Source organism: Cynara cardunculus (genome assembly GCF_001531365.2).
Source record: "Cynara cardunculus var. scolymus isolate 2C chromosome LG 17, CcrdV1, whole genome shotgun sequence".
Classification (NCBI taxonomy): domain Eukaryota; kingdom Viridiplantae; phylum Streptophyta; class Magnoliopsida; order Asterales; family Asteraceae; genus Cynara; species Cynara cardunculus.
The window spans coordinates 560569-576329 of record NC_037544.1 but is presented as its reverse complement, the minus strand read 5'-3'; the positions used below and the strand labels follow the sequence as shown (position 1 = coordinate 576329).

General features: G+C 34.5%; 1 protein-coding gene across 1 annotated transcript; it reads right to left on the bottom strand.

The window, feature by feature from the left end:
* Nucleotides 1-1369: 1369 nt before the first annotated feature.
* Nucleotides 1370-14758, bottom strand: LOC112500916 (DNA mismatch repair protein MSH5). The gene is made up of 34 exons (XM_025104533.1): nucleotides 14723-14758; nucleotides 13672-13703; nucleotides 13299-13393; nucleotides 12974-13054; nucleotides 12825-12897; nucleotides 12173-12236; nucleotides 11619-11773; nucleotides 11440-11541; nucleotides 11345-11372; nucleotides 11244-11275; nucleotides 11092-11149; nucleotides 10939-11025; nucleotides 10591-10647; nucleotides 10145-10246; nucleotides 9417-9461; nucleotides 9183-9260; nucleotides 9005-9055; nucleotides 8746-8827; nucleotides 8502-8575; nucleotides 8316-8415; nucleotides 7977-8073; nucleotides 7792-7881; nucleotides 7600-7664; nucleotides 7431-7489; nucleotides 6269-6345; nucleotides 6093-6179; nucleotides 5887-5948; nucleotides 5738-5799; nucleotides 4519-4572; nucleotides 4343-4428; nucleotides 3346-3377; nucleotides 3247-3270; nucleotides 2151-2266; nucleotides 1370-1489 (listed from the first exon to the last, which is right to left on the bottom strand). The coding sequence occupies exons 1-34, from the start codon at nucleotides 14756-14758 to the stop codon at nucleotides 1403-1405; spliced, it is 2430 nt and encodes an 809-aa protein (XP_024960301.1). The 3' UTR covers nucleotides 1370-1402.
* Nucleotides 14759-15761: the final 1003 nt, after the last annotated feature.

Below are 15761 nucleotides of genomic sequence, written 5' to 3'. Positions count from 1 at the left end.
AATGTTATGTATGTTTGTATCATGATTTTGATTGGATTATATTTTTAAGTATGTTCTTATCGTAAGTTTAGTTGTATTATAATTTTATGTATGTTCATGTTATGATTTTGATTGCATTATAATTTTATCTATTGGGTTATAAAGATTTGAAGTCTTTAAGTTTGGTATGTGATTCTTTACATATCGTATGGTTGGTCCGGTCCATTCATTATTGTGTTTTTAAAGTCAAGGTACGTGTTGAAGATGAAAAATAGTACATATACATCATCCTTTGAAGGAGACATATCTTTATGTGGAGTATTTTATATTCTTAAATTTGTGTCAAATTCCTTAATATTTCCGTCGTTATTATTACTCATTTTATTTAGTTTTACAATTTTATTACTAAACAAATCTCTCTCTCAATATATATATGTGTGTGTATATTAAAATTTCACTAACTATATTTTATTTAACTTTTTCGAATTATTTGAATATGATTTGTTGATGATTCTATTAACAATTAATATATATTTATATAGACAATCATCATATCATTAATCAAAGTACTCATACTACCGCGCAACGCGCGGTTCCCATACTAGTTTATAATAGATTTTGTCCAGTTTGATATTCAATTTGTTACGGTTATAATCTTTATGATCGCTTGAATTATTTCTCTTTAGTCGTTGTGTAAATTGTTTGAATGTTCTATTTTAGTATTATTTTTATATTATAAATGATATTGTTTATAAATTTAGATAACGGTGAACCAAATCGCAAGTAACTGTCGTGTTTAAGTTTGGAATTGTAAACACCCATTCTCTTGGTTCATTCCCTGTCATCATCTTCTTTTTAACCAAATCAGTGACTGATGCAGATGAATTTGATGATATTTGTGTGAAAATATGTGAACTCCATTGATCTACCCTTAAAAAAAACGAAGATTATCATTTATATAAAGAAAAAATAATCCAAGTAAATTAAAGTTGAATTCCAAAAATTAAACAAAAGCAACGATAAATCACTTTGTAGTCCATTTTCTCTTTAAAGTTTTCAAGTCCTTTCAACCCAAATGGATGGCGGCTAAGAGAATTGGTGATATATATATCATTTGTAATGTTTTTTATGTTGACCCAATTCTACCAGAATGGTTGTTTAACCTTTCGGTTTTTGATGTTGACCCAATTACCCTTTCAGCCCAAAGGTGTTGGGGTTTAAATTTGATATTATTAATTTAGTATTTCACCGTTCTGGTCTATCTGCTCCACCTATTGTCGTGGACCAAAAAGTACGCATTTCTGGTTTGATGAGTGAGACAATATAGTGTAATCATTAATGTTTTTCAGCCTGGAGTTCAATTCATTAGGTTATCGACTGCTTCTGTTTTGATGTGTGTTTTTCACTTATAGAGAAGTAGGTTTTAAGGTTCACCAGGAAAAATATCTTGAAAGAACAGCGCCAGATCACCATTAATAGCATCGAAAGCTACCATTTTCTCCATGGCATCCTGCCATTTAGTTCAGATGGTTATAGTTTTATATGAACAAAACAGATAAACCCAATGTATGTTTGTGTGTATTATGTATATAGGGAGAGGGAGGTTAGGTGGAAAACTCAAAAAAGATGAGGTAACATTCTGGTAACCATTCAGTTGTATGATATGTGCATGTGCATGAGTAATTGAAGTTGTTTCTTGATTTCTATGCATCTGTGAATGTTATGCTCATATGTATATCAGACAAATTGCTTACAAATTACTTGTATGCACATGTGCATACTATCTATATGAATAATTACCAGGATGTTCTTCGGTTTTCCATTTCTTCTTGGTTTTCCCCTGAACCTGATCATATCCTATATATAGGTCACTTCAAATACAAACTAAGTAAATGTTGCACACCTTACAAACCAATCTTAACCGTCCGTGCAGATTATCAAATCAATGTCAACGATGTGGATAAATCGGTTCCAAAAAAAATTCTCTCAACCTTATCTCTAACTCATTTGATAACCGCCTATAATTTTCAAAATACACAAAATCAAGGGTCAAGATTGGTCTGTAAGTTGTGCAACATTTGCAAGTTTGTATTTGATTTTCCATATATATATATATATATATATATATATATATATATATATATAATAATCTTACTAAATGAATATAACACCTTATATTGCTCATCTTGAGCTGATATCTTTTCGTTACAATCTCGGTCCATATGAACGCCTTTGGTGGTAGCATCCAAGACAAATGTTGCTCTCCTTATCACTTCTTGAGGAACACCTACAAGATTATATAATATTGCAAGCAATCCCGTTTTTTAGCATGTTGATTCTGTTATTTTGGACAGCGCCACAAAAAATTTGTGGCCTAATTTTACATTATTTAGGGTCTTTCATCAACGAATGTAAAAACTATAGTGCACCCTTAGTGCCACTCTAATTTCTATCAGAAAACAAAAGTAATATGCTTTATCATCACCTCTATAATTTGTAAATATGTGTCTTTATAATCTCATTTTGCAGTGTAATCAAAAGTTTTAGGTGTAACAGAACTTCCAAAAAGATTGGAACGTCACTGATTGCAAAGCTAATGTGATCAGAAAGAAACGCATTACTTTCCATTATCTACTGGCTTGAATTCATGCACTTTCCCAAGATGAAGTCTGGGTATAGTTGTTAGTTTCAGTTTTCTATCAGAAAAAATTTGTTTACTGTCTTCAAATCTCGGAAAAGTATCTTAGGGGCTGTTACCAAACGCTTACCTGGGTAAGCGCTTACCAAGTCACATTATCTTTTTTTTTGAAGTATATAATATTTATATACGGCAAATACAACAAATAAACTCACACACCCTTCTCACCTATGGTGAGGTTTGAACCCCTGACCTCCTAGAAAGCCAAGGGCTACGATACCGCTAGGCCAAAGGCCCTTTGGTAAGTCACATTACCTTACCGGGTGAGTACGGCAAGGACCAATAATCTTACCCAGTAAGAGAGAGGCAAGAACCAAGAGTCTTACCCGGTAAGTGAAGGGGACGACTCTTACCATGGTTAGCACTTACCGGGTAAATTATTGCATACGAGGGACTAAAATCTTACCCGGTAAGTAAGTGATAGTGTTAAATGTTACCAGTAAGCGCTTATCGGATAAGTGTTTGGTAAACAGCCCCTTGGTAATTAATGAAGTGATATTGGACAATATTTGATCTTTGGATTAACTTCAGCAGATTTCTTATTTTGAGGTGATATATTTGAAACATACCGGCAAGTAGGGCGCAGTGTAGTCCTGCAAAAGAGAATTGGCGTGAGCGACATTAACACAAATTTGTTTACAGAAGGTGAATAGCCAATACTAACTGACCATAGCTAAGAAGTGCATGTCCGGGAACCAGCCTAACACATATAAGAAAAGAAAATTTAGTTGTAGTGCAAGAGAACTGTAATAACTCTTTTTTGGAAACAATATAAGTAATTTTAGGGCCAAAATTTTCAACTATACTCCTACGGTAATTAGGTATGTCGATACGTTCGGTTTGTATACCATTGAGAACAAAAACCCTACAAAAATTGGTAGAAATCAAAAGAGGAGTAGCCGAACACAATGCATACACAGTTAGGAAGTTGATTAAAATTCCAGGCTGAAATTGGAGGTAACCATATTATTAGATCTTAAACTAATTGTTTATTATAACTAAGAAACACATTCCACGTTAGTTTGTGTAGGGCTTGTTTAATTGTTAGCAGCTTAATGAGCTTAATGAAACTCACAGCTTATTTGGTCAACTATATATGATTGTTTGGTAGTGGCTTAATGATATAGAAAGTTACATATTCAGTAAGCTTCTAGGGGGAGCTTAATGCAGAAAGCCAAGTATATAATGTTTCCTAATTTCTCCTGTATGTATTTTGGAACAGTAAATCTCAGCCACTTTACTGAAAAGTCTGAAACATTAGTAATTTATTTGGTCATATAAATATTTTTTTAATTAATAAAAAGATATTATATTATAACAACTACATATATAAATTTGAATGTTAATATGCGGTGCGGTGGATTTGAATCATGGTTTGTGTAGTTCAAAACTGCTAACCAAACCGCATAGTACGGCATAAAAGATACAAACCGCAAAATGTACCCGGAAGTTCTAAACCACATGGTTTGTGTAGTGAGGGCGGATTATGTTTGTGTGGCATTTTGAACACCCGTGAATTTAAACACAAATGCTTCCGGTCTTGCATGAGGTCATAAATGAAAGGCCCAAACATCTAGAGCGATTTTTCCTTTCAAAAGATGGTTATTGTCATACTAGAATATGAACACATAATAATAACATGGGTTTAAGGTATCGTTTATTTACCTATATAGAAATACAATTTCCTCAATGTCCTCACTATTGTTGTCGGGTCTTAGCACGCTCATGGTGTAGTATTTGACTTTGTTCGACTGACGTTTATCAATGATTAAGACATAATAACTCATCAGACATGAATATGACAAGAATCTTTAACGCTTTCAAGTTATTTTATTGCATACCTCAGATAAATGACTATCAGCAAATATTTGGGTCAAGTGAGTGCAAATTAGAACCTGCACAGTAAGTTTATGAGCGTGAAAAATCTCACACAAGGTACATCAAGAAAATGGTAGATGGTTCATGAAATGCTGAAATATCTATCTAAATTCTTTTCAACTTCAGGATTAAAAAGAAAAGGATTTTCATCACTGCAATAACTGAACCATGACCTTTAACAACCAACAGGGAATTAGCAAAGGATGAGTGCTTAGAGGTCGATTCCTTCTTACATAAAATGGTTATTGTTGGAGTCCCACATTGGCTAGATTGGGACCAATTTTCCTATATATATATATATAGAGGCAGGATCAAACAAGAACGGTACATATTTAAAAAATTGAAAACGTGAAAATCACGTGCAAAACAACATGTGATTTTACATTGATGGTCAAAAAAAAATATCCGGATGACTTGTGGCTGCGTCTTCAGGTTGCTGGGCAAGGTCGCCTAAATCACATGTGATTCTGTATGTGATGTTAGTGTAAAATCACATGTGATTCGCCCATTTTCGTGTTCTTTTAAATAGGTACCGTTCTTGTTTGATCCTTCCTATATATGTGTGTGTGTGTGTTGGAACATCCCCTTTCTCCTCAAGGGCTCTTTTGGAGAGTGATTTGGGACTTCCACATATTTTCACATGGTATCAGAGTCAAAAGGTTTGCCACTCTGGCTAACCCCGACTCAACACCCTGGGACAATTTGTTTCCATCTAGCCTCTGTTGGAGTCCCATATCGGGTAGACTTGGACAATTCTCTTATATGTGTGTGTGTGTTGGAACCTCCCCTTTCTCCTCAGGGGCTCTTTGGAGAGTGACATGGGGCTTCCACATATTCTCACAGTTATTAACAATAGCAAGCAATTGTTGTGATCGAAGATTAATGCAAGAGTGTCAAGAGCATGAAAAGCTTACATGTACCCTAAATAGACGGGAACTACTATGGAGAAGAGAACTTAAGATCATATCCTCAGGTATAGTGATAAATATAAGCAGAAAATCTACAAGGATGAAGAGGCAGTTGATGGACAAGGGTGTGGATTAAGTAAGGCTCGATCAACACCTTTGCATAATCAAGAAAGCCAGTGAAGCACAATTGTTGCCGAATAAAGGTGGCCTCTGTTACCATTTTAAGTAAGTTTATATCATCACAATGATTGTCAACCAGGGAAGAGTAGCAAACCTTTGGAGGGGCATGCATTGAGGTAAAGTAATCAATAGTTCCACCGAGGAGCCCAATACCATCTAAAAAGGAAATAGTGGCATTGTTAGCATACAATATAAAATCATCTAAAGAAAGAGCATTAGACACACTATTCCTCAACAGCTAACCTTCAGTTAGAGTTCCCTTGCCAAATTCGTCTAGTAAACATAATGATCGAGAAGTAGCATGCCTTGAAAGTTTTTACATCAATATGAACTTCAACAAATTAGCCATGATTGGTTACAGTTTCTAGCATAAAATGATCAAATTCTTATGTATGATCTCTTCACTATTTGCTAACTTCTGAGACCTCCGTGAACTACATAAAAGATACCTTAGCATCATTCCGACTTGGTGTAGATCAATCATAAATGTGGATTGTTCAGCAGTCATAACCTTGCTTCCCATGGCACAGAAAATTCTATGATTTGTCATTTATGGTGGCAACCGTACATCAGTAAATGCATTTCAAGATTGAAAATAAAGGTAAAAGGGTAAAAGGCATCCAACCTATCAGTTAAACCCACTTTGGCGGTATCTGCTGGTACAAAACTTCCAACGTGAGCAAGAAAAACTATCAGTGCTACCTACAATCAAAATGACAATGCCATTGGTATATTAAAAAATCAACAAAGTAATTGGTCATGTGATATGTGATTGATACAACATCCCCCCTAAAAGATTTATTCTAAAAAGAAAAATAAGGCATCAAATGAACATGGAAAAACGCAGCAATGAAGTGGTCAATAAGAGTTCTTGGTCTTCCATAAATCCAGGAATATCTGCAGCTACCTTACTCCAACTTCCATTTTATTTTGTTAATCCTAGAAAACTTTTAGGGCCTGTTTGTTAGCAGCATAATGAACTTAATGGGACTCGCAGCTTATTCTGTCAGCTATACATGACTTTTTGGTAGTGGCTTAATGATATAAAAAGTGGCTAATTCAATAAGCTTCTAGGGGGGAGCTTTGTGCCAAAAGCCAAGTTTTTTCCAAACCTGCCATTCCAAATTAAAAACATGCTCATTCCATCTATGAAAAGCCTCTCCCAAAAAAAAAAAAACCCTTTCCAATCTACATAGACAGATTAATCCACACAGATAGCTTTATCCATACAAGACTTGATGAAAAACAACCAAACAGCCCCTTAGTTCTTAGTAGTTTAAATACTCTAGTTGTTTTCTTCTCAAGATAGCAGTTATGAGTTATTGTACTTAAGTTTGGTCCTCTCCCATGTGGACTATCTTTAGATTTTATTCAAGGTTGATGGATATGACATTCTCCATTTTTCTTCATCCGTAGCTTCTAACAGTAATGATGATTGGTGTGACCTGAAACTAAATAACAAGCAGCAGATTAGATGCACATACCAAACCATTCATAGAAGCCCTTCAAAGACTCCATGACCCACCCAAAGGACAACACAAACCCAAATGAGCAGAAAAAATTAGCAGCGGGATGGTTTCTTTAGGGGGTGTTTAGCTTACCATTGTGGATGGTTTTCTTTGACAACGTAGCGAGTGGTTATGGCTGTAGGAATTATGACCTTTGGATAAATTTCAATAAATTTTGATTTTTGTGACAGAGGATGTTCCAGCAGGATTTTATTGGACTCCATGTGGCAAGTTTATGATGAAAAAGATTCAGATAGAAGCAAAGTAATTAGGAACAACCTGCTTTATATATATGCTTTTGCCTGAATAATTAGGTCCAGTAATGATGTGAATATTCCCTGAAAACGTAGTTTAAAGAACTAGTAAAAGAATGAGCACGATGATGTTCTTAGCAGTGTCAAAAGCCAACTTAACCAAGAACCAATAAATAAAGGTAACAGTAATATACCATAATCGATGATCTTTGTATCATTAGGGATAAATGTGTCAACTGTCATTTCCTGCAAAACATGTCTGATCACAGAGAAGTACTTGTTACTGCCTACATAAATGCATATGAATGCAGCATGGAGAGTAATATTTTTTTCCGAAACAGCAGAAGGAAATGAGATACATTCCGAGTATAAAATAAAATTCTGACCTCCCGTTCCGAATATCAAGCACAGTTTCAGCAGTTAGTGTGGGCCTTACATAATTGTTCTGACGAGCAACCAATGCCAATGACAAAAAGCTACGTAGCCATGAGTAAATACAATAAAAACCATGTTAAAGAAACTTCTGGAAAAATGAAAACAAAAGGAACAACCAATTAAGAACATATCTGACCAGTCAAGTTCTGCTGCAAAATTGATTCCCTTGAGTAGATGCATCGAGAACTCAAGAATATGTGACACTAAGTCCCTTGTGATAGCTCTCTCCATATCTTAGAAAAGTTAAAAGTCAATACAAAAAAGAAACAAAAACTTGTTTATGAGGATCATATTAAGATAAATCAACTTAATTCCAAAAGTTGCATATTCCTTAACTCAGAATACAGATATAGAAAATGAACAGCACCAATGGCTCTGTACACTAATGCAACTGGATGGTTCCCAGAATGTATTAGCGAATAACAATTTCATCAAAAACACATTAAAGAATTGGTTTACTTTTAAGATCACATACCCAAGATTTTATGATATATGTCTCCTAAAAGGCTGTCTAATTCTCGTGTCTTAGCATTGCGGTAGTAAAACTTTCTAACATCGCCATCTTCTTCAGAGAACTATTAAATAGAACACAGTTTTCTAATGTAGGTCAAAAAACACATTCATATACAGGATATGCTTGAATAATAAGCAACCAACTTACAGCAAATTCATAGTCTTCAAGTTTCTCTAAAATAAACTCATCAGGCTTTTCTTCAAAAAAGCACATCAAGTATCCTTTTTGGAAACAGTAATATAGATCGTAAGCACATGCAGAGAACGTTCTCAATTTCAAAACTCATAACCAAGATGTCGAATATGTATGATATTAATAGTATTGCTAAAGTGAGCAACTTATCCCAAATGAACCTAAGGAATACGAAACATGGTAAAGAAGTTAAACGGACCTATTTGACTTATATAAACAATTTGTGGAAGCAATTTGTTTCTAGACATGTAAGGAAGACGTGCAAGTTCCAATGCTGATACCTGTTAAAGCAGTGATATAAACAGATTAGCACAATAGATACACTAAGCTTCCTCTATTGATATTTTTCTTTCAAGTTCCAATGATGATTCTGTTAAAGCAGTTGTATAATCAGATAAGCATGTTGGATACTCAAAAAACACGTAAGAGACACCGTTCATAATGGGAACTAATAGCACCTCCTCTAAAAATTCTGGCAATTCTTCATATATTTGCCTCAGCTCATCCAACTACATTTGGTTATAAACAAAATTGTCAAGACTCGAGAGAATGGAACATATGCATAAAGAAGTGAAACGACAGAAAGGAAGAGCATATGATGTGAGCTTAATAAAATCCACTTATCATGTCCTTAACCTCATCACAGAAGCCATCTTTCACCGTTGTCTCATAACCTTTGTCTTTACTTCTATTTACATCAATAACACCGATTACCTACAGATATAACAATAAATCAGCATAGAGAAAAGAATAGGGGAGAGAGTACGTCGTGGAGAGCAAGAATTAGAAAAAGAAATCTATGGAACACCTTAGCTATGAGATTTCAGAATGAAAAGAATGAACACAGCCAAAAGAAAGAAGGTAACTAACCAGTTCATATACATAAGCCAAATCCATTGAGATGCATGAAGCAGCCTGTCAGAACTCAAAAGGGAATTAATAGCCTGGCAACTAAAGCACCGGCATGCATAGTTCTAAAAAGCATGTGAGGCAGCCCAAAACCGCACCTGAGGCGGCGCCTCTTGGACCCTGGACGAGGCTTATGCCTGGTTCAGTGAGGCGTGAGGCGGTGTCGAGGCGGACACCTCAGATCTGCTTTGATAATGGGTTTTTGGCTTTTTTACAAGTTTTATGACAGTAATAGTACTCCTCTTTATAGTATATGTGTCCTTTTTTATTTTAAAAAGCTAAAAGTCATAGATCAATGACCTCACTGTGTACTTTTAATATTTTAAAACCCAAAAAGCTAGTACTTTCTCCACTCAATCAAAAAGTGTGGATTGACCCTTCCTCTTCCTCCAAGCAACCAATTTTTCCACACCCTCTCAGCCTACCTCTCAACCTATCTCACAGTTTCACTCTTCACTCGGTCAAGAACCACTGAACCAGTGCTCTTAGTATTTAGTATTATATATGTTGTACATAAATGTATATATTTCTGTAGTATATATACATATTTTGGTGTACATATATTTCCACCTCGGGGCTTACGCTTCGGACCGCCTCGAGGCCCGGTTCCACCTTTTAAAACCTTGACGGCATGAAAACAAATTACAAGAAACTCCAATCTTACCACAACGGGAAAAATAATTTAATACCTTCTCAACAATATGTATACTTAAATTGTTAACATGCTCCTGAAGATTTTCAGAAATTCCTAGTTCAAATATCTTGTTGATATGCAGGAGTGCAGAAAGGCTCTACAAGATAAGGTAGTAATATGTATAAGCAACAATCATTATCATTTAACATGCATGTCAAATAATCAACAAATATTTAACATGCATGTCAAATAATCAACAAATTAAAAATAGATACATAAATGTCAATTAGTTCATTACATAGTTAACCTGAAATTTATGACTAAAGATGCAGACTTTAACAAAATAACGACATATTATGCTTCACCAAGACATAAGCATTTGTTAAACCCCCAAAACATCAGGATAAGACGCCAACAAAGGATACATTTGAGCACTATAGATCATGCTAATGATTAGAGTGGAACTTTACAAGAAGGATGAAATGGGAGAGCAAACACTACCTTCAAAAAAGCAGTCCAATCACCACAGGTACATACTGAGCTCGGGGAGTTGAATTTCTTCCATGAAAAGGATAAACAAAAAGATTATATGATCAAGATATAGAAAAATGATTACCGTGCAGAGATAAAATACCAAAATAACAGCTATAAGTAAAAGTAGAGTCTAGAGACCAGAAGACACTAGCTATAGTGGACTACAACAGCAAAATAACTGCAAAACAAAACCAGAACTCTTGAATCATTGCACATTATTTTGGTTTTCACAGGTACGAGCAGATTATAACAAAATGCAAATATTCATAAAAACAATGAAAATGTGATCAAAGAAAAAAAAAGATAGTGTTGCACCTTCAGTATGTGGGGCACATCCTTAACAAATTTCAGTGTATCACGTAAAGAGGTCAACAATTCATCAGATGAAACAAAGAATGATATCTGAATCTATTAAAGAAAACAAGCAATATTGTAAAAATATGAAGTCATTGTAATTAGATAGGATACAACATTAAGACGACCATTCAAGTTGTCGAGGTCAAGTATGGGCCTGAGAAACCATGTCCTATTACAGAGAAAACAATTCATCCAATGCCCTCGGTATGAACCTGTACGTAAAGTTATAATCACTGAACTTAAAGTTGCAAATATGTGCTTACCTCAGAAGACGTTTACCCATAGGCGTCACACACTAAAATAGAGAACGATTAGATAGAATTCAAAGATAAGGCAGACTTAGTAGCAAATGCAATCTTCATACCTTGTTCATCATGCCAAAGACAGAGAACCTGCAAATGAACCTATATTAATATTTATGTTTGGTAGATAGATAATCAGAAAATGGAAGAAGATTACCCTTCCTTTGCTCTTCCAATACCCATATGGCTTGGATGTTTGTCTGTTTGGAATATCTGCAATGCCTCGTGAGCTGCTGAGTCAACTATAAGGAAGTTGTTTCTGTGGAAAAATGGGAAAATTGTAACCAAAACCAGCAAATTCTAGTATGAAAAGAGGAAAAAATTATGATTAGATACAATGAGATTTGCATGACAGAATCGATTGTGATTGATACACTCCCGCACTCATTTTGTTCAATGGTATCCACCACTCTTTCGTTCTCGAGTATGGCAAGAAGCCCTCCACTGGCACGAACTTGAACTTCACTCTCAATATCCATCATAGAACTTAGCTACAGGTAAATAAAAAGTAGAATTATGATTCAGGTCACAGTACAATTATATATGGATGGAACCATTAAAAACTCTGTAAAACCAAGTATCTGAAACAAGTGGTCACTAAACACTAAATTTCAGTCAGCTACCAAAAAGATTCACGGATCCAAAAACTACCATTTCCATCAAAGAAGAAACATATACTTGATTCCTTGTTCATAAAATCAAATACAAATCTTTTCAAATGCTAAATTGAGCAGAAACCACCTGAATAATGGAAAAAAGTACAATCATACGATCTCATCAGCTTATCAGAGATGTCTCGTACAAGAAGGCATAATACATGCTAATATTCATTAAACCAACAATGGAACTATGAGGGGGTGATATCTTGGCAAAATCATGTGATAACTTACAAAGCAGATTCTTTCTTTGATGTTTAACCCATCATCCATTCCTGATACCCGGAGATATACTAATCTGTGTAATGAAAATATGAGAGAAAACAATAAAGATACTATTACGAAGAGATAAGTTAGAGGCCAAAAGACAACATATCTACAAAAGCATATGCTAAATGAAAGGATACAACTAAAAGAAAAGTGATCATAATAATTCGTCTTTTAATTTTTAAACTTCTGCTGGTACCATCGGCCCAAAAAATAGCTATGTTTCAATGCGTAGATGCTAATATTTTGCCTCTATGGTCTTGGAACGCTCTATTATTCTTAATTGGCAGAACTATAGCTTACTACAAATTCATCGTTTCCACATAAACAATAAGTGATGTTTATAAGTAATTAATTTCAATTGAACAATGATGGAAACAAAGTTTTGGCTATATGAAGAATATGACTAAAGAAATAGTTACTAATACCTGTGAATCATTGTGAATAAACTCATATATTCAAATTTGCTAATCTGTAGATATAACTAGTGGTCATTTACTTGTCCCTTGCATATACATCCACAGACCCCCAAAAGCAGTCATCATAAACTTAGCTTTTCAGTTACAAGCAAAAATTAGGTGAAATTGCGAGCTGAAGACACTTTTAATGTATACTACACCTGTGCCATGCTTGTTCATAGCTAAATATAGAACTCTTCATAAGCTTCACAGTAGGCATCCCATTTGCACCATCTGTATCACTATCAAAAGTAAATATAGAAACCACAAGCTCAGGGGGCATAAGAATACAAGGGTATTAATAGATTACCGTTTGGTTGTAAAGCAGCTAAGAGAGATTCTTCACTCTTTGTACTTGTGTATATGATCAAGGGTTTAACCTGAAACTTGACTGAGACATGATAAATTAAGAAAAAGGGTAGAATTATTTTTACTGCATTAGCCGCCTAGTAACTATGCTTAGAAGCTGACACAAGATATGAAAAGGAGGCAAAACTTTGAGAAGCAGAAAGGCGGTCACACCCTCTCCAAACTCGAAAATTTAGTTTCTCCAAATTTTGTTGATGAGTTAATGAAATTGGCTACAACTTGGATTAAATAATGTAAGTAAGAGGAAAAGTAAAATAATATTTTACCCATATCAATTAGAGGAAACTCCGCAGTACCGTCTTCCCAAAGTTCCAGGACATGGAGTTCACATGTAAGACTATCATAATAAGAAATTCCAACTCTGGACAACATAATTTTCATAATGAGTTAGCTCGATTAGACATTACTACACAATATTTAAAAAGAAGGTTTGGCTGCAGCCTACAATATAATTATAAGTTTAAATTCTTATGTTCACTGCAATTCAAGCATGATAATAAATTGATTCTTATTCCTGGTAACTAAATGCAATATAATAATAGTTATCCTAGATTGCTTTGTCTTACATCACCATAGTTAACCATGCATACCACTGCAATAGGATTACCAACTACTAATGGTTGTTCATAAGAAGCTTACCTATGACCATGCATGAGGCATGCCATGTATATCTGCATAAATAAGCCATATTAATACCAAATAAATTCACGCATACTGTATCATGAAATTCTACGATAAGCAAAAATCACTTTTATGGACCCACTTAGTACCATAGAAATCCAACATTGCTTTACTCTTTGGATCAGATTTTAACATTGACATGATTAAACAACTACCATAAGTTCCATTATGTGATATACAATTCGGGCATTGTTTGACAATGCTACCGCATCTTGTTTACGTTTTTTAAAAAGAGTAAGCCTTCAAAAAAGTGACGCTTGGCAATTGTTGAGTTTTTGGCAAACGAAATTGATTTCTGAAATTTTTAGCCGCTAGTTATAAAGCCCAAAGCCTATTTTGATGTTCATGGTTTATAGAACAAGTTTACGTATAGAAAAATGTGTTGACTAACAGACATCAATGGGAAAATTGGTCGACTATCAACTCCCACACACCTTCCCAGTTTTAATCATTGATCAACATCAATGGGAAAGTAAGAAACCGCAATTAAATTAGTTTTTGGAGGGAAAGGCCAAGGTTAAGCAACAACATTTCAGTCCTTGACTATCTAAGTATCTAATTTATGTTCTCCTTTTTCCCCAAAGTTTGTTAAAAAGGTGGAGTAGCATCATCCACATGGGAAGGCATTACATACCGTTTAAGGGAGTATACCTATCGCTCTCTATTAATCCTCTGTTTCTCTCATCTTCTTCTTTCACTGGATTCGTCAGATTATTCTACTAAATAATTAATTGCAACAATAAGTTGCAATATCCGAGATACCACAATCACAATCACAGATGATATAGTATGCGCAGTCGCTTAATTAAGAAACCACAATCACAGATGATGCCTAAATTGAAATTACGAGGCGCAAACAATCAATTAAACGATAAGAAGAAACTACAAATCAGGAAACAATGAGAAGATAAACGAACGTGTAAAAACTAGCTTTCAAGTAACATAATCACCAGATCGGATGAAAAATGTACTGATTAAGAGTAGGATGAATATGTGAAGTTGAACGCACCTGAGGAACAGCTTCCGTTTCATCGACCTCTTCCATGGCAGAAGGCGATTGTGTGTGCGAGTGTGATTATTGAGAGGATCGTTGAGACTTGAGAGAAGACGATGAGTGTGTGCATGTGTGTTTTGGGAGGGACGAGGGGACATATGGCGGGTTTGCAGAATTCGTTTAATTATTCAAATTGTTACTTTATTTTGAGTAAATTACAAATTTGGTCCCTGTAATTTGTTAATAACTTTGATATTCGTCTCTATGGTTTTGAAATTTTAATTTACATCTTTATGGTTTAGAATTTATTGTTATTTTCATTCCTGTAAATTACAAGGGAGCAAAACAGTAAAAAATTATAAACTGCTAGGACCAAAACAACAATAAATTGTAAATCATAAAAACGAAAACAATAATGACGACAACTATAATTTCTAAACAATAGGGACGGAAGTTATAATTTTTAACAAGCCACATTGATGAAAAACGTAATTCACTCTTTTATTAATATTATGGTAGATTACAGCTTTGTCTATTTTAAAGACTTTGATGTTCCTATTTTATATCTCAAGTTGGAACACCCTCAGACGCGACCTTTTTTTTTTTGAAGTACATAATACTTGTATATGGTAAATGTAACAAATAAACTCACATTTCCTCCTTACTTTTGGTAAGGTTTGAACCTCGGACTTCCTAAAAGGCTAAGAACTACAATATCGCTAGATCAAAATCCCTTTAGTAACCTTACTTATTTCTTCAAAATCATGAACATGGAGAGTTCAAATAATGAAGTTTAGAAGTCATAGGTTGTAACACTCCCATTCCGAAGGAAGGGAGGTTACTTCAAAACGTAACGAAACGCTATATAAAACCTCCAAAATATAGTCTCCAATACAAAATAAAATCTTCCATAACGAAATTGAATATAACCTCAAATAAGATATAAAGGTCTCCAAACAAACTATTTCCAAGAAAAGCTAAAAACAACCAAAGAAATCTAATCTAATAGCCAAAAGAAAAAGATTCTAATAAGCGAAATAACATAGTTCTAAAC

Excerpts from the sequence above, each read along its gene's own strand:
- LOC112500916 (XM_025104533.1), bottom strand. The coding sequence starts at position 14,758 with ATGGAAGAGGTCGATGAAACGGAAGCTGTTCCTCAG. Across the intron at positions 6,346-7,430 it reads AAAGCATATATATAAAGCAG|GTAGCACTGATAGTTTTTCT; the intron begins GTTGTTCCTAAT and ends TTTTGATTGTAG. Across the intron at positions 4,429-4,518 it reads CTGATAGTCATTTATCTGAG|TCGAACAAAGTCAAATACTA; the intron begins GTATGCAATAAA and ends GATAAACGTCAG.